This window comes from Cylas formicarius, unplaced genomic scaffold, assembly GCF_029955315.1.
Source record: "Cylas formicarius isolate icCylForm1 unplaced genomic scaffold, icCylForm1.1 PGA_scaffold_2__14_contigs__length_35257938, whole genome shotgun sequence".
Classification (NCBI taxonomy): domain Eukaryota; kingdom Metazoa; phylum Arthropoda; class Insecta; order Coleoptera; family Brentidae; genus Cylas; species Cylas formicarius.
Window position 1 is genome coordinate 12,553,910 of NW_026844319.1, and position 19,426 is coordinate 12,573,335.

Here is a 19,426-nt window from a genome sequence, read left to right on the forward strand (position 1 = left end):
TGAATTTTAGGATGCAGCTACTAGAAAAAGCAGGAGCATAAGTTAGAAACAGTTCAGATAATAAACTACTAGTAATATTAATACTATTATTAAATAATGTATCTAAAATGAAATTTGAATTGTGGGCAACCCATGTTCCACGTAACTCTTAAGTGTTGAGATCATTGTTCGTTTATAAAGTAGAAGGTGTTGGAATGTCTCATTTTGACTTACTTTCTGAGATAGAAAATAGTTGTTTCTGTCTATAATATGTGTCAATTCACTGACTCATTATTCGCAAACCCACGGCCACAATGTTCAAAATTTTCAATTTTCAAAAATTCAAATATATTCATAGGTTCGAATTCTGCTACAAATTTCACGGAACATAACAGCTTTTGAAATAGCGATTGCGCCGCGTTGCGCGATGGTGAGCTTTCTGAACACCACATTGAATGAACGTTTGTAATTCATATTGCCAACTTGTTGATAAATACCCCTTTCTACTGTGTGAATGCCATGGACAAGTCTGAGTTACGAATAGAGTTGTTCATTCTCTGTCGGAGATGTGTGAGGTTATCTTTGTTCTCTGTACTAGAGTCGATCAACCACTTGCAGTTGAAAGTTTTTGGTATCTGGAAATTTTGTCTTCTCTATAAACCTGTTTTAATTATTTTTATTACTATACAAAACAAATAATCTGTGATTCTGGACTTATTGTTTGTAACCTATTTGGCATTTGTTTGACTAATATTTTAAGATTTTGAGGTTATCCGTGTTTCTCTCCTTTCTTATATTTTTCCTTTAAAATGGCATCCCATGGCCGAATTGAAGATAAAATTCTTAAAGGCCTGGAGGATATTGGGTAAGCATTATTTAAACAGAGTCGCCTTCATTGTTCGATCGATTTTTGCAGTTATTCAGGACCATTGTTGAAGTCCGCCAATCTACAGTCCGGGCCAAAGGATGTATTATACACTACATTGGTGAGTTTTTTAACTAACGAGATACGGACATTGCTAGGCATTGATGAAGAAGTTAATGCCATTGCATCACCTGAAGATTCAGTATCTTTTGTAATGGAAATAACATCATTTCTGAAGGAGCTCAGTAAGAACCCCACTTTATTTTTTGGGATATTCTATATTCAACAATTTCAGATTGCCCTTATAAGGGCTTAATACAAGGGCACTTATCTGAAAGGTTACAGACCATATCTGACCGATTGCTGCTGGTTGATTATTTAATTACCGAACTTATGGCAGCGCGGATTTTGCAGGAGGGTAAGCCAGAAAAGATTGAAATAAAACTGGTAAGTTCGTTTTTTCTTAGAAATTTTGCTTTAATAGATGTAACAACTATGAAACTAAATGAGGTTAAGATTATTTTTTATTTATCTAGAATGCAGTAAAAGTTGACACCACTAATTGAGTACTTAATACCTTAAGAGACAAAATCCACTGACAGTCATGGATAAACAGTATAAAGGCCCTAAACAATATAATCTTCTATCACAATTCAATAGGGTTTATAATTATTCCAGAAAAAAATATTAATATAATAATGATGTTTATTGACAACAAGACATGAAAGCTAAAATTTATAGGGTAATTCATTCTAAGATAGTATGTTAGACTTTTATAGAAAAAAAGCCTCAGAATAATTTGAAACATTTGTTTGTTTACATAATTTATAAAAAATACTTTCAGCAATACCATAATATAATAACATCATAATCTTTTGATAGTTTAAATTGGTGGTTGTGAAAATTATTGCATTTTTCAGTTTTGGCAATGCTTTGTGATTATTTAGTTATCATTATTTATTAAAATTGTTTTTTTTATATACACTACAACACTCACAGGGTCTATATTGGGCTATTATTTTGCCTATGTGCTAACAATTGTATGTCCTGTCTTGACATGTAATTCTTATATTCCTTTCCACAGAGACAATAAAAACCAGATCTAAAGAAGTGCGGAGTCTGGCAAAATGTACTTTTTTCTCCCTATTATTCTTGCTTCCTTCCTTTTGTGTCTCTTCACCAGCACAATTGTTGTTCTAGTTATGGTCCTTTCAACGTGAGAATTCCAAGTAAGCTTTGGGTTAAATTTGACTCGCCTATTTGAACAACTGAACAATCATTATCTTAGTTCATTTCTGACAGAGTAGTATTAAATTTTTCTCTTACCTTGGCCCTGAGGACAGTTTTTGCAATAGGTTATTCGATTAGATTCATAGCAAAGAGCACTCTTTCTCACTGCTGGTAGTCTACCACAATTGAATAAACGCCCAGTACATCTGGCCAGTTATCATCTGTTAAGAAGGCGCTGAAGAACTTTGTATTATGGTTGTATGAGTCTTCCACCACATCCAGTTTTCGAATATAACAAATAGTCAAAAAATGTGTGCTCCATCTATTTTCTGTCAAAACACCAATCAAACACATTTTAATATTCCTGCTAGTCTCTTAATTGACAATATTTGTCTGTACATCTTGAAAGTCTTATTCACGTCGTATTAAAAAATAAATGTTGTTAATTTTTTACATTGATTCGTTGCGTAAATTGCAGCAAGAGACTCCCGAGGGGGCCGATATGAGATTGATTTTGCAAACGTTACGATTCCCGAAGCCACCAGCCAACATTAGTGTTCAACAACTGTTTGACAAATTAGATACAACGGTACCCATTGTGCTGAAAAAGGCGGGAGCCGATCTGATTGGCCAGGGCATTTTTAATGGTTTTTTGTCTGACAAGCAGTGGGAAATACTCAAGGGAGTGCAAGCCGATTTGAGTCACGAGTATAAATTGCGACGGGAGATGATGTTGACGCGATTGGATGTGACTATACAGTCATTTCAGGTAAATTTAGGTTTTAGTGCGTTCAGTTGACATTTTTACTACCATAAAGCCTACTGAATATACTAAACTATTTCGGAATCAAAGAGAAAAAGAAGCAATGCTTCTAAAGAATATCTGGATATCACATGTCATGCTTTGACTAGTGGGAAAACAAATAAATAGATTATGCTACCAGCTGAACTTTGCAGACTAAACTCAAAGTCTAATCGAATTATATGACATTTTCTAATATCACTACAACTACATTGATGAATTTTTGCACTTAACTTAATATTTTGTCAAGTAAATAGAAACCAAAAATGCTAACTATTTAATTGAGAAAAGCGGTATACTGGTTGTCTCACAAGTTGCATTGGAAATTGATTGCAATTTTTTCAAGTGTTTTAGGGTATGGGTATAGGAAAATTACATAGTAGTTTATAATTCTGCTGTTTTTTATTTTGTCATAAATTTATAATTATCAAATTTAATACCTCACAATAAGTGAATTTCGAGACAAACCTGACAAAGTTTTGGATATGTTGGATATTTAGAATGAACTATGAACACGCAAATTTGAATGAATTGTTAAGTCATCTTAAAAATATATTTAAATCTGTAACCCCAGATTATGTATATTTTAGTGGTCAGACCGAACAAAAGATAAGGACGAGCTATTTGAGAAAGTCTACCATGAAAAGCGCAGGCTGCTAAAGGTGGAACCCGACGTTGATATCTCAGATTTAATCGCCTCAAGGATGGATTTGGCGATTATCGAGAAAACCAGCAGCGCCTCGGTTAGAAAAAACACCAAAACGCCTTTAAACAAAGTAATTATCGGTCAGGTGCCGGACAGAGGTGGAAGAAGTTGGGAACAAGCGCCGCCACCGCCCGAGATGCCTTCTTGGCAGCAGAACCGGTCCAGTGGACCAATGACGGGAGGAAGGGGTGGTGGTGGTGTTAGTGGAGGTGGCAGGGGAGGGGCGGAAGGTGGAGACCAGAGTTTTTCTTCTCGCGGCAGAGGAGGTAAATCTCGCAAAAAAACATAATCATACATTTGTAGCTTTAAAAATGTTGAAATAAAAGTTTATTTGGATCTAGTTCTTTAAGGCATTCTTATCATTTAGGGATTCGGTATATTTAATTTCATCTTTGCCATTAAGTGATCATATCAATTGTGGTCATATTCAATTCAATTTTGTTTTGCCTAAGTATTTGGTCCTGCCACAAGCGCCATTTGTCAAGCTTCACGGGAAATAGTTATTGACCTATTTTGACTCCCAAGGATGTGTCTTGGGAACACTAAACAATTTTATTTTCACAACTAAGTTTAATGATTTTGGATAATAAGAATTGTAGATATATCTAGTGTACAGGGTTTTTGGTCATTATTTTATACACATCTCCTACAGGCTTTTAGTTACCGTCAGTCGCCTCCCCTCTAACTTTTGAATAATTTGGTATGTTGCCATGAAATTTGGGGTGGTGTTATATGAAACAATTTTCAATTTTTTTTAGTGAAAATGACATTTCAATAAGTCAAAATGACGGCTTGACATAGTTTCGATTTATTTTTTTAATGAAATATTGGGTCATGTGACACTTTATTTTGAAAGTCTTCGTAATTCAAACAACGATTTTAAACACATTCGATTAATTAATTTTCAAGTAGCTACTAACAATGTTTATTAGCAACCAAAGCTAATTGTTGCATAGGAGGTAAAAAGACTTACTGCCAGAAATTATGCTACCGACAAAACCAAGTGAAATCGCTCGCCATTTAAAAATGAATGAGTTGAATGTCTTTAAAATCAAGATTTGAATTAGGGAAAAAAAGACCTTGAAAATAAATTAACACTATTCACAATTTTCAGTAAAAAAAAATAAAAAAATAGAACCTTAAATAAGAACATTTTGTGGTTCTTGTGTTTGTGTCATAAATAGATTTTTGTCACGTAAAACCAACCTGTTCATGTTCTCTTCTGATTTGTTGCTGATGTTGATACAAAAAAAAATGATATTCTATTATGTAGCAAGAATTTAGGTATATATACTTGCTTAGTACAGAACATATAACAGCCACCCGGTATATATAATAATTCATTGAAACTTGTTACTATTTAAAAAATAACATTTTATTGGGTGGCGTATCCGCTCCGGAATTTAAGCGCCAGACTATGAAACCTTCATTTAAAAACAAACGGAATTTAGCAATTTTTTAGCTTGTAGATTCAATCGTTTACCAGTTAAAGACACCAGGATCAAACGCAATTATAAAAGGTATAACTACTTTTTTCTTAATCTAATAAAATGTAAGGTTATGATCAAAAGGTATAACTACTTTATTCTTAATCTAATAAAATGTAAGGTTATGATCACAGAATAGCAAGTAGTCATGCCACAATAGGTTTGTTTTCATATTAGTTTGAAACTTATTTGGGATTTTGGGCGTGTGCGCAATTACGAGTTTGAATCTGGTTTCAAACGACTAGTCTGTTCCCTCATAATTTCTTGCAGTTTGGCAACTGTCAGGGCAGTCTGAGCCTATGCGCGCTATACAACTTATCTGCGTTTTGATGTTATATATTATACATATTTTTTTGGAAAAGTAAAAAAAATTAAAGCACATTGTTCAAGAATATCAAAAACGGTCCCTCAGAACAACAATATAAATTTATGGGAATGTATTTACACAAAATTTAACGTGATGTAATTTATACTCACACCTTTATTTTAAGTTTAGCATAATGTGGCAGTGTATAATTCTTAACTCCTTAAATTTATGTCAAATCCCAAGTAACAATAAATTATTTAAAATTAAGTTAGCTGCATATCAAGCTCTGTCTGTGCAATCAGTTATAAATTTTAGGTCCATTGTTTTTACATCGACAACAATCAAATTGCGGATTCCTTATTTGAAATGGAAACAAACCTAATGACAGTTCTTTTTTATTTTTCCCTCTTTTTTGTATTTTTGTGTAATAGAAAAAATGAATAAAAAGGGCGACAAAAATACGTCAGGATTTTAAGGGGATAGAAGCACGCCCCTACTACCATGCTCAGGGCGTACAGTTTTATTTCGCCCGATTATTTACGACAAGAAACGAATTTTGTAATATTATGTGCTAGTGTTAGTATGACGTGAAATTTCTGGCAATTTCACTAAAATGCACCCAGTGTCAAAAAGTCCCGGTCATTTTGCAGTTCTGTTTTGTAAAAATGTGTATAAACCAAGGGATTAGGATATTTAATCTTAGACAATTATTTTATATAGAAAATATAATTTTTTATTGCGGCAACTAAGTTTTCGTCCGTCCGTCTGTGGCGACTGTGATTATGCCAATAAGACTTCACACACACGGACTTATATAGGATGTTATTTAATAAGCGTCCGATATTTTACAAGGTGATTTCTCCGTTATGTTTAAGGTAAAATGTTATTATAAATTTGTGGCTTAAAATGCTTCGTTTTCGAGATATGGGGTGTCAAACTTTGATTTTTATTTTTTCCGCATAATTCTCGAAGTTATTGCGATGTCTGAACGGAAATTGGTACTTTGGGGTTCTTAAACATAAGAAATTTTAATTTGTTCTCACAAAAATTTTTTCCTGAGTTCACTAGTAGGTAATCAGTATTAGTGAACTATTTTTTTTTATAGTAAATTTTACCAATGCCCAAAATTAGGTATTGTTTTGTTGCCTTCTTGTTTTTTCATTATTAGAATTGTTTCCCTTTTTTAAAAACCTATTAAATTCATCACAAAATATGTTGAGAACGGTTGCTTCTAGTGACTTCTAACCAGATGAATGATGATGAAATATGGCAGACCTTTTTCTACCAAAAATGATGCAACGTCGTACAAAAAGCTATGAACCTTTGAAAGTGAGAAAACACATGTAGATAGTGCCACCTACAAGTATCAGCAAAATTATTATTTATTATTTAGGAAATCATGTAGAAAAAGCAAATATAAACATATTATTTTCACATCATATATCTCGAACACGACAGAAATTTTAAACCACGCGCTTATAGCATTTTTTTTTTCCCTTAAAATTTTTCGAGAAATTGTCCTGTAAAATATTGGTTATTTATTATAATATTATAGTAATCTTTATTTTCGAAATCGACAAATACAATGTTTACATTAGGAATTGTTAAAGGAAATAACGCCAAAATTCTTTATTCGTTTCTAGCTGGTGGAATTGACCGGTCAATTTTTTTTGCGTCAATTGACCGAAATTATTTTAAAAATACAATGAAATTCATATTTATTTATAGTATGCATTACGTCGCCGTCGCGTTGTTCTGAAAAATGAATGGAGTCGATATTTTTATTGGGGTTCCCCGAATCGCTAAGTATCGAAATTCCAGTATTCCTTTATTCCTTGAAGAGGGTTGCAGGTAACTTGGGCATCACAAACGCATAATAATAAGTAATGATGGATAACATTCTACAATTGCAAGATGTTTGATGTTGTTGATGTTGAGAAAATTTGCGGTATACCCATAGACTTTATGTTTATACTTTTAGGTGGTTATCAAGGAAGGGGTGGTTATCAAAACAAATCATTCGATAATAACGGTGGTTATCAAAACAAATCATTCGATAATGACGTAGGTTACTCAAATCGACGGGGTGAGTCAAATTAAAATGATCGCGGCGGCTATCGAATGTTTGATTTTTCCTTAGGTGGCAACAACAGAGGTTACGACAATAGATCCTTCGACAATCGAAGCGGTTACAGCGGAGGAAGCGGCGGTGGTTATGATTACCGTAGCCGCGATAGTTATAATAATTTCAACCGGCGAGATAGCGGGGGCAGCCAGGGTCAAGAGTACCAACAAAATAAACGTCCCAAAACGTACGACTCTTTTCAGGTTAGTTATCGTAGATCGTAGGTTTTTGTCCTTTATCGGGTATTATTCGTCTCCAGGCGAACAAACAAACTTACACCGATCAATATGTGCAAGACAACCAACACAATCAGCAGTACCACAGAGGCGGTGGAATGGGCAGGGGCGGGTTTCAAAGGGGCCGGTCCAGTTACCAGAGAGGCGGAGGTTACAGATGAGCGGAATGGATCCTTTGTATGTTCAGATCTGACTTTAATCCTCCTCCTATATTTATATTTTGTATTGCGTTTATCAGTAGCCTATTGGTACACTTGATTTTGATTTTATAATTATAAATTTTTTTAATACTTCTGTACAAATCGCTTTTTCCTGTCTATTGCAACTGGAATAAATTATTGTCAGTCGTGATTTTTCATCTGTGTTTTTATAAGTCAATATTTATAGTGAATTTATTGTATAGGTAGAAATAAAGATACACAAAGGATTCTTATAAATTTTGTACAAACAAAACTGAAAAAGATAATTGAATAAAACATTAGTAAATATTTTATACAAGATACTCCATTCGCAAAAGAACAATAGTTTTGGGTTTCTAACTAGGTGAATGATATATATATTTTCTTTACACAATTTCGTATTTATCTGGAAACAGAACGGACTCCACGGAATGCTTAACCGGGGAATCGTCATCTACCATCAGCACGTCGATAATCTAAATGGAAAGGTTGAAAAAATTAACCCTTTGAATGGCGAATGCGAGATGGGCGCTTACTTTAATACTAGCGTAGGACGTTTTCGAGGTGAATGTGACCGTCAGCGGGAAAAAGTCCGTCGGTATCGCCCTCGGGGCGTTGAATTCCAACGATCCCGTCTTATTTCCGGAATCAATTAGGGGTAAACTCCAGACGAGCTGATTGCGCTTTACCTCGTGCGTGTATGTGCCGTCGCATTCACCTACCACCGGAGAACAACCGATTCTGTAAAGCAAAAAAAAATCTGCATCAAGTACAGGGTTATTGTTTATATTTGCGCTTATCCACCTACAGGGGTTAACAGGAATCATCGAGAAAAACTTTCAATACAAAAGTTGTATAATTTGTGCTGTATTATCTTTTAGATTTGAAACAAATGCGCATCGCAAAGTTGAAAAATAGCAGCAAGTTTTTTTATTTTTAAATAGAACACTATATATTTTCTGTTTGACAAAAGATCTTTGTTTTCCTGATTTCAAAAATATATAGATGGGAACACGAAAGGCTCAAGTTTTGTGTATTCGAAAAAATGGTTAATATATATTTTTTTGGGGACAAGCTACAACGTATATTTTGAATTAGATACTAAAGGCTATAACAATTATTTGTTTGTATCAATTTTCGTTAACTGATAACTCTGAATAAGTAAATATGTATAATCATTAAAATACTTTTCATTTCTTTAATATGGTTCTATTTTTCATTCTATTTATTTGCAAAAGTAGACGTTAACAAATAACAATAAATAATACTTGGAAGTGATTTCAGCCAAATCCTACCAAGACGGTATAGTCGCGCGTCTGGTAAGCAACATCTGCTTTTAAACTTCAAGTCACTAATTAAATTGTAAGTAACTTTGAAGAAAATTCTAATAGGTACCGATAGAAACCTTTGCCTATACGTAACTAATTAAATTATGAAACTACTTATATGCATTTTTTTTTAAATAATATTTAAATTAATAGAAAAGTTAAATTAATTCTCTTATTTTGTTAATGTTCGTTGCTGCAATAATTTTTATTTTGAAAATCCTAACTATAAGTCGCTTTTGGACCGCCGATAAATAATTTCATCATTTTTGAAATAGATTTTTTTTGTTTAAGGTTTAACAGCTATGTTTAAATTTTGAACTGACTGATGTTAATAAAGTTGGTCAGGCGTTCCGCAAATTGAAACCCTTAGTTAGGAAAATGGATGTGTGAGTTTAAAAGTGGTATATCTGTCTGTCGAATGATCATATCTGTCATTTAGGTATTCAGTAACTGGTCGGGTATTATGTTGCTAAACCAGGTTAATGTGTTGGCGAACTGGCAGGCCTTAAAAATAATTTTCATTTTATTTTGAATTAAATCTAAAAATGTATTAACCGTCAGATATCCATCAAGAAAAATTTTCATTGGCTAAATTTTATGTGGATTTTCAATAATGATAATAATGCCTGTTTTTCCGATTAAAAGTTGCTTCATCAGTAAAAACAATTTTTCCCAAAAAATCGGGATCTTCTGTTATATGCCTCGACATTTCTTGCCAATATTGTAATCGTTGAATTTTATTCCCTTCAGATAAGCCTTGAACTAGAATAAATTTGTAGGGGTAATATTTATAATATTATAAAGTGAACTGAACTTGTCATATGACAGTCTCAATTTTGGGGCAACAATTGAGATTGAAGTTTCGGGATTTTCTAAAAAGTTGTATGAAATTAATTTTTTTTTATTTATTATTCATACAAGTAAAGCTGCCTTCATGTTGTCATCTTCATTTCTAACAACGGTTCTCCCTTTTCGAATGAGACTTTGTTTCATTAAATTGTCGGATAATGCGTTTGTCGCCCAGGATTAATCTGACGATATTGCCGTTGAACTGCGGCTATTCTATTATTATTGAAATAAAAAAGACGAACTACTTAAAGCTTAAAATTATTAATTAATTAAATTTAAACTTAAATAATTCAAGAACGGCTTATCCAAATATCAACAATCTATTTATTTTTGAAATCGTTATAACAGAAAATATATAGGGTGTGACTTTTACAAATAAATAACTTGCTACTATTTCTCAACTTTTCGAAGCGCATTAGTTTCTAAAAGGTAATACTGCAAAAAATATACAACTTTTGTATTAAACATTTTTCTCGGTGACTTCCGTTAACCCCTGTAGGTGGGTAAGCCAATATAAAAAATAGCATGGACATCATTGTAAAAAATTAATGCTAACAAAGAACAACTCAAATATCATATCTCTAATCCAGCTCATAAATCTAAATGTTGCAAAACAAAAGACGTTAGAAGTACAAAATGTAAAGGGCTACACGATTCTGCTTCGTGTGATCCTGCATTTATAAAGAAAAATAAAAATGAAATCGAATGATCAACTTATATTAAACAATCTACCGATTATCGGAAAGCATAAAACTTCAGTTTGTACGCTTGGAAGTTCACAGCGCAGCACGACTAAGCTGTGCAATAAAGCGGAGGTAGTCATAAAGGGTCTCAATATTCAAGTAAGTTAATTATAATTGAAGTTCTCGAAATATGCTTCGAGTCGAGAAAACCCTCTTGCCTTAGAGTTATCGAAAATGTTGCAAGGCGAAATCAATTAACAAATATTCAAAAACATCTTTTAGATTTGACCCATATATCGTTGCTTATTGGTAGCGAATGGTTGGTGATTACAGGTTGAACGCGCCCCTTAACGAATAAATTGCAGGCTATTAAAACAGAAGTGGGATGGACAATCCATGGAGAAAGATAATGTAAAGATTTTTTTCGAAAAAACATTGTGACTAGTTTGCATTCGCAAATTATCGAGGGTGATATCGAAACGGACTCAAATGAAGAGGATATTTTAAATTTAAAAAGATTTTGGAACTTAGAAACCATTGGCATTAACTATTCGGAGGTAAAAGTAAACTTCTCAGGTGCATGTAGTATTAGATGCTTAGATAAATTTTCCAATTGGATTTTTTGCAAATAGGGCTGTGTGAGGAAGATCGAGATTGTAAGCGTTTTTTGTGGTTCAAGGATACTAGCACTAGCAATTTTAGAATATGCATTTGGAACCACTATTAGCTCATATTTAGCAGTTACACTAAGAAAACATTTATTAGATCGTGAAATTGGAAAATATGTTTTAGAACATTTTTACATAGCTGACTATGAACCCGGAGTCTAATTTGAAACATATTATCTATAGGGCTATTTAATAACGTCATTATAAAATGACCAAGCAGAGTCCGCTTGAATGCACTTGGCAAATATCAAAGTCGATTGGTATTTACCACTGAATCGATTTAACTTGCTATCTGCCAACATAAACTTTCCAACTCCTGACATTCTCCAAGTGAGAATAAAAATAAGAAAAAGTTTTATTTTTCCATCTGAAAATGGTCAAGGAATCAAAGCTGCCACAAAATGATTTAGAATTTTAAACATAAAAAATATAACTTTATATTATAACCAAAAAACAAAACGAAAAAGAACACAAAAAGATCTGGGGATATTTTACTCTTAGGTCCTATTGGTTGGTTCAAAAGACCGCGCATGCACATATTGGCTTTTCCAACATTTTTACACCGTTGCTTTAAAGGTTTTTTTATTATCAGCATAAGCAGCATTTATGTATCTAGTAGCTATATGCGTTTTTATGTAACTCTTAGAGCCACCGACATCACTATAAAAACATCCATATTTGTCCACCCTGTGCGTAACAAGTTTTGGAATATCAATGCAAAAATGCAAGTGGAAGAGCAACGAATAGGTAAAAATTTGAAATTAATGGCAAAAAGAATTTCAGCCAAATGAAGGAGAAGACCTCCTAGAATGGATTGAACCAAGAAAGGAGAATGTGTACCTCACCCAAAGAAAAATTACAAACAAAGCGCCAGGGTTTGACCTAATCATACGTCAAATCCTAAAACAACTACCAAATAAAGCATCAGTTAAACTGAATAAAACGATTCTCAAACCGGGGAAACCACCTCAACATATTTCGTCATATAGGCCCATCTCATTCCTACCTGTAGTATCGAAATTATGTCAAATATTACTACTCCAAAGGCTCCATATTACATATGTCATAAATGAATGTATATTAAACTTCTATTTTTCAAAATTTTGGAAGCATGCAAAGGTCACACCTTTTCCTAAAGTAAAGAACCTCACACTTTAAACAACTGGGTTCAATTAGCATCCTTCCTGCTCTTTCAAAAGTTTTAGAAAAAATAATTGATAGGCAAATAAAAAAATTCTTAGCTCTTTTTGATATATTACCTACAAAACAATCTGAGTTTAGAAAAAATTACACTTGTGAGAATGCTTTGATCAATATTACTGATGATTTACTGCAGGCATCGGATAAAGGCAGAATTTTCACCCTAATTTTGTTAGACTTTAGCAAGGCTATTGACAAGAGCAATCATAAATTGCTTTATTTTAATTTTACACTACATTTTTAAATTATTTTTTGTCCTTAGAGTTCAACAGGTTTTCTGCGACCATGCGTATTCCGAACCACTCTCCGCTGAGTTAGGTGTACTAGAAGGTAGCATATTGGGTCCCTTAATAATATAATAAATACAATCTATACGTTAAACTTTGTAAAGGATTTAAAATATTGTTATTATCACCTATATGCTGACGATACTCAAATTGACTTTTCTTTTCAGGAGCATGACGCAGTCAGAGACTAAAATTACCATTAATTTAATATACTTTTATAAAATTACATTTGATAATCTAGTGCAGCTAAATCCAACTAAGTCGTCAGTGTTGATTTTTGGAAATGACTCCCAGGTACATAATGTCAAAAATAAAATGATCATCAAAATTAACGACACTCCTATACCATACTCAGATACATCAAAAAGTTTAGGAATGATCTTGGACTCTATGCTGCACTTTAAGGATCACATTACAAACAAACTGAGAATAGCATATGGAAATTTTAAGTTAATATACAGTCATAGATATTTTCTTCCGATTGTTACCAAGAAACTACTTTGCGTCGTTGCGTCACGGTTCAGTCATTGCTGTGGTGTGTACGCAAATGGACGCTGCAGACCAATATTGTATCCAGAAAATACAAAATTCATGTTTGCGGCTTGTTTATGGAGTTCGCCGGCAGGATTATATTTCTCCACACTTGGCTCTTTAGGTTATACCGCACTACATTCTATTTTAAATTAATTATTATAGCTCTCTTGAATATGTTGTTAACAAAATCACTTTTTCTTTAGATTATATTGAGAATGCCACAATATCGAAAATAAGTGTTTAAAAGATCGTTTTCTTATAACATTGCACAAATAACATACATAAAAAACAAATAATTTAAGCCTTTTCGATTTAATAATATCAACCAAAACATTTAGAAAGCAGTATAAAAAATATCTTCTTGGAACTCTGTATCGGAAAACCACTCTGCTTTTTATCTTTATCAACTCTTTTCTTTTTGCGCTATGACTTCTCTCTTTGTTGAAAACTATATTTAATGCTTAATGTGTTATAAACTCTGCGTAACATATTTAATTTTGTTTATTTGATTTTTTTTCTTGTTCTTAGGGTAATTTTGTTTACATCAAATAAGGCTTGAACAGTGTCTGGCATTGCTGGATGTCTGCGTTTTATTAGTCCTTTTGTTTGCCTTAAAATTAGTACCATCTAATGTTTTTTAGTGTAATAATATGTATATTTGGCACAGCAATAAATATATTTATTATTATTACTATATTATTAAAATGCGATAGCTCTACGTTGGTGAAGTGAAGTGCAATTAAGATATAAGAAACTACGTTAGGCTAGCAAATACAACTTTAGCTTAGACTTTACAGTCATTATTTAAGTTAGTTTTGGTTAAAAAAAAATTATCTATAGAGCGATTTCTGATCAAATCACAATGTGAAAATATTTCGGTAAGAGGTATTTAATAAAAAAAAAATGGCAAAGGAATGAGAATTGTCCACAAGTGTTAAACCAGCATAGCACAGTTCTTCCGTCTTCCAAAGCTCTTTGAAAGACAATAAAAATCATTATTTACTTACGGCAAGGGAATATGAACGTTAACGTCTGCCAATTCCAAATTCGCGTGCGCGAGTTCATACTCGATATTGACGTCGCAGCTCCCGTCGCCCGCCTCCGATGGCCAGCAATTGATCAAAAGTGGTACGAACGATTCCTCGACGCTCTGTAGCCGCCATTTCAACACACCGACGTCAGTATGTAACGGGAACGGCTTCGAAGGATGCTTCAAACCGATCTGCGAGCGTAATTTGAAGAGTTCTTTGTCGACGTTCGGGTGGGTTTGCAGCTGAACGCCACGCGTATCGTTATTCTCCAATTGTATGCGTATGCGGCCCCACTTTTCGTCTCCGATGTGCAACGTCACCAATCCAAGAAGTTCGAATTGTTGCACGCCGCCGTCTCTGCCCATCCTGACTATAAGCTTTTCTTCCAGTCGCAAGTGTACGCTAAATGACGAAAGTAACTCACACATGCGCAATCAAGAGGCACACTTTGATACTTAAAATCATAAATCGTGAGTGCGTTCACAGATTTAATAAGGCCGTATATTCCAAAAGGATAGGCTGTTGGATCTCTTACTGTGAACTAGATGGTACCAGGGCCTTGCATTTTTATGTTACAGCATCATAGATCACAGATTTGCATGGCTCAAACCACAGCACATAAATATATTTGGCTAGTCACTCTAGTAAACCAATAACCAGATCCGGAATAAATAATTTTTCCAACAGAGAAAGGAATGAAATTAAAGTAGACTTTTGTACGAAATGGGGGTTTCCAGGAGTAATTGAAACAGTCAATGACACATTCATAGTTATTTTACAGCCTAATGTAGAAGAAAATTTTATAAATAAAAAAGGGTATCGCTCTATTAATACAAAAATAATTTGTGGGAGCAAATCTTAAATTAGAAATGTGATTGGAAAAGCATATCATCCCCTTAATACTCAAATAATTTGCGACAGCAAATTGAAAATTAGAAATGTGTTTGCTGAATTGTGTGGGTTTTTCTAGAGAAAATAAACTCCCACTTCTGCGCTAATTGACAAAATAACACCAACTGGAACTGGTAACAAAACTAACCAAAATTAACGTAACACCAGAGAATACTAAACCGCAAAATAACTATAACCGCAACCGCGAGTCAAGTATCGTAATGCCGCCCCAGATTTATAGTTACGTTTATTTAAAAATACTGGTGAAATAGTCCCAACTTGTTAAACTTAAGCTACTAGTTGGTGATCTTTTATTACATGTTAAATTACAGTAAATGTTTAAATAACATCTAAAAACATCCAATGAATTTGTGTGGATTTAACTCAAAGCTGAACCTGATCTATAAAATGGTGAAACGAAAGAAGCAGCAAACAAAATTGTCATAGCACTCTTAATTTTGGAGCTATAGAATGATATTGAGAAAGTCGCATTTTCAAAAAACCACTTATCAGATAGGTGGAAAAATAAGCCCATTAAAACTTTTTACTTGATGATGATTGGCCCGTTAGAACGCAGATGCATTAAACCATTCTTCCTCACTGATAGTTTAACATTAGTCCTAAACCAATTTCATATTTCAGGATCCCCTTAAATTTAAAATGTTAATGAGGCATACTGAAACTGACCAAAGACTAACAAAAAATAATCTATACAAGATTCCTTCGAGAAGTAAAGATTTTTGATCTCAAATTGAAGGTTTCCATGTTAATTTTCTACCTCAGAAATTACTTAACTCTTAAATTATGGTTCTTTAAGCCATTGTGAATTGAATGATGCAACTTACTCGTCAACATCCATTTTAATGGCTGGTGTCCGGGCGCCATGCTGGGCAATACTGGCAATCACTGGCGTTACCACCTTTTCCCCTTCTGATTTCAATTGATCAACGAAGGATTCGACGTCGCGACCTTTGCCGCCCAGTTTCATACCGCGTGGTTTTCTGTGGATTTATGTGATATTACCACTTCAGTTTTGGTTATTTAATAATAGTTAGTTGGTTTTAACTCTTGATCTCAGTGTTAGTTATCGTCCTCTAGAATCCCTTAAAATAACTAGCAATTTACAAACTATACTCACTGTACTGGAGAAGAGTACGAAGGCGGTTTTATGTCATTAGAAACACTAGACAAATCTACGGGGATGGCAGGAGTGTAATTATTCGACGAACTTCCAAAACCACCGGCGCTGTTGCCCAAAGATGGTTTGATCCCCCTTTTGGCAGCCTCCATTTTCTGACGCTGAAGTTCTTTCGCTTTCTCACGCATTTTGAGCTTTGCTTCCCTTTCTTGTGTCTGAAATAAACAATAATAACAATTTATAATATTTAAAGAGAAAAACAATTTAATGTTTCGGGCTTTTAGCATCTTAATTTAAATGAAGATAGGCCTGTGGGGATGTAAACACACAATCACTAACTAAACTAACTAAACTACAAGGTGCTATAACAAAGTTGGTCAATCTATTAAAAATTAAATTAAAAATTTTATTTACGCATATAGCATTTACATTATCATTATAATATAGTTTAACCTAAGAAAAATAGTAACACCAACACTTACAGTTCCTAAACTACCAAGTGTTGATTAAAAATAGTCATCTTTACTTTGCAATTAAAACTACTGAGCGAGTCAGAAAATAAATCAATATGCTCGTTATTTGTGAGTAAAATACATATTTGTCAGCTTGCACATTCGATGCCATAGTTGGTCCTATGAAAATCAATATTAAAAAGAGCCTTATTTCTTGCATTAATAGGAGAAACATGAAAACCAACAGATTCTAGAAGATCTGGTGAATCCATCAAGTTATTAAGGATTTTGTATAGTGTAGCGATGTCAAAAAATATGCGTCTACTCTCCAAAGATGTCAGATTCAAAAGCTTCATAATCTCCTCGTAATTTATATCCTCAAATGACATTCCCAATTTAAAACCTATCCCTCTAAGGAACTTACGCTGCACACGCTCTATTCTTTCCTTGTAAATTGCATAGTATGGTTGCCAGACACAGCTAGCATACTCTAAAATTAAACGCATAAGCGCACAATACAGCTCTCTATATGTAAAGATGTTCTCAAAACCCTTCAAAGTCCGAAAAACAAACAAACAAACCCAAATCAATGTGATATGTAAATGTGAGGTCTGAATCGAGCCAAACTCCAAGATCTTAAACTAGGTTCTGTCATTCGAGCGATCCAGAGTTCAAATGATAGGTGAATGTTACTGGATTTTTGGATCTGCTAAAGCTTACAATTTTGCACTTGTTGGTATTAAGAGTTAATACAAACAAGTGATGAACAGGCTATTTATAGTGAACTACGAGATTTCTTTTCCAATATTGATGCATATCACTCTCACGTAAATCCAATTTCTGTATGACTTTTAGGAAAAAATCACAATTTTTTCTGGGGAAAGTCTATGAAGTTGAACTTAATGTTTTTAGTTAAATTATTGTTTGTCTGATTTTTTTGTGGCTTGATTTTAAGCTTCTTTTACAAGACATTTTAAATATATTATTCTGTGTGGTAATTACCTATTGGAATCAACAGACACAAATTTATGCTTACAATATAAGTTACAATATTACTTTTCTTAATTTATGACATCAAATTTGACAACTTGTATAGTGAAAACAAACAGTTGAAATGGAAAATGACAAAGTCCCATTATTTTAGTTAAAAGAATATATATTTTTTAAAGAATTGATGGACGTTTCGTACTAGCCAGCAGGACACCCATAAGATATAAGCAAAAAGTTGCATAAATACCTTTTCCTCAAAGCTAAGAGCACATTGATAGGATATAAAAATATTGACTTTAACTTGAGCAGCATACTAAAAATAGGAAATTACCTGCTCCAGAATTAATTTATTTTTTAGTCTTGCCTCAAATAGGACAAGAACAATACATTCGCTAATGTGGCACTGATCTTACAAGTTTCTGTTGAAATGAAGGAAATAAGCAGTATTTTTCTTAAAGATAAAACAAATAATAATATATATTAATTTGTAGGCCACAACTTGTGGGATTTTGCAAAATAAAAACAGTAAACAGTAATGACAGGATGCTTACTTGTCTAACAGCTTGGTACACCTTCTCTTCATGGGAGTCCATCTCAACAAATGTTCGAATTTGGGCCAGGTTTACGCTTTCCCGATAGCCCAATGCAACAATTTCATCAAAGGCAAATATAAGATTGAAAGCATTATCAACTATTTCATTTTCTTCTAATGTTCGACAATATTCCGGAATCTGCAAAAGAAAGACGTTTACTTAAAACTGATTTTGCAAACCAAAATTTCATCTACTTACCACTCTAGCAAAAAGCCTGAGAGTCTCCAAATCTTCTAGTATGTTACTGGCTCGTGTAGTAATAAGAAGCATGTAGAGACGCTCGAGTGGTTGGTACACATATCGCACCGAATCAGTTTCAACAAAAGTATGCTGTGTTCCTGTAGGGATTAGTTTTGGGAAGGCGGCCAGTAATCCTTCGATGCGCGCTTTGGTCATTTCCACAAACTGACGGGACACAATTGCTAAAATTAATTTACTCTAGAGATAACCTAAAAGTTACAAAAAAAATACTCACTCTTGCCTGCCTTAGTGCAGACTGCTGCAGCTATAAGTACCTAATAAAATAAAAAAGGACAATAATTACATAGATGGAGTTCAAATTTTTTAAACATATTTCGGCAAGTAGCGCGACTCCTCTAGTGCTATATTTACCATTTTTGCTGAAAGTACAGGCAGGTGATAACTAATAGAGATTCTACTATATGATCAAAAACATTACAAATTTTTCCAAATTCACCACTAAAAAAGATGACGTTTACGTGTGGGATTTTATTCCACACCACAAATCAACACCAATGACGTGCCTACTAAAGGCACAGAACAAGAAGGAGAAAAGTTTTTGCAGTCAGGGAAGGTTACTAGGATCATACGCCTAATGACAGGCATCCGCCGAGGAAACCTTAATG

General features: G+C 33.6%; 2 protein-coding genes across 2 annotated transcripts; one reads left to right on the forward strand and one right to left on the reverse strand.

The window, feature by feature from the left end:
* Nucleotides 1-430: 430 nt before the first annotated feature.
* Nucleotides 431-8,090, forward strand: LOC132698232 (protein FAM98A). The gene is made up of 8 exons (XM_060664190.1): nucleotides 431-844; nucleotides 896-1,089; nucleotides 1,140-1,291; nucleotides 2,553-2,843; nucleotides 3,467-3,848; nucleotides 7,358-7,462; nucleotides 7,517-7,704; nucleotides 7,761-8,090. Exons 1-8 carry the CDS (start codon nucleotides 789-791, stop codon nucleotides 7,896-7,898), a joined length of 1,506 nt encoding a protein of 501 aa, XP_060520173.1. The 5' UTR covers nucleotides 431-788; the 3' UTR covers nucleotides 7,899-8,090.
* A 72-nt stretch (nucleotides 8,091-8,162) lies between these two features.
* On the reverse strand, nucleotides 8,163-19,326 carry LOC132698231 (coatomer subunit delta). Its single transcript, XM_060664189.1, has 9 exons — nucleotides 19,173-19,326; nucleotides 19,036-19,075; nucleotides 18,759-18,982; nucleotides 18,519-18,698; nucleotides 16,526-16,740; nucleotides 16,233-16,388; nucleotides 14,473-14,898; nucleotides 8,453-8,657; nucleotides 8,163-8,392 (listed from the first exon to the last, which is right to left on the reverse strand). The coding sequence occupies exons 1-9, from the start codon at nucleotides 19,173-19,175 to the stop codon at nucleotides 8,303-8,305; spliced, it is 1,539 nt and encodes a 512-aa protein (XP_060520172.1). The 5' UTR covers nucleotides 19,176-19,326; the 3' UTR covers nucleotides 8,163-8,302.
* Nucleotides 19,327-19,426: the final 100 nt, after the last annotated feature.

Excerpts from the sequence above, each read along its gene's own strand:
- LOC132698232 (XM_060664190.1), top strand. The coding sequence starts at position 789 with ATGGCATCCCATGGCCGAATTGAAGATAAAATTCTTAAAGGCCTGGAG. Across the intron at positions 2,844-3,466 it reads TGACTATACAGTCATTTCAG|TGGTCAGACCGAACAAAAGA; the intron begins GTAAATTTAGGT and ends TGTATATTTTAG. Across the intron at positions 7,705-7,760 it reads AAACGTACGACTCTTTTCAG|GCGAACAAACAAACTTACAC; the intron begins GTTAGTTATCGT and ends ATTCGTCTCCAG.
- LOC132698231 (XM_060664189.1), bottom strand. Across the intron at positions 18,699-18,758 it reads TCAGGCTTTTTGCTAGAGTG|ATTCCGGAATATTGTCGAAC; the intron begins GTAAGTAGATGA and ends TTTCTTTTGCAG. Across the intron at positions 14,899-16,232 it reads ATTAAAATGGATGTTGACGA|CGTACACTTGCGACTGGAAG; the intron begins GTAAGTTGCATC and ends TTCGTCATTTAG.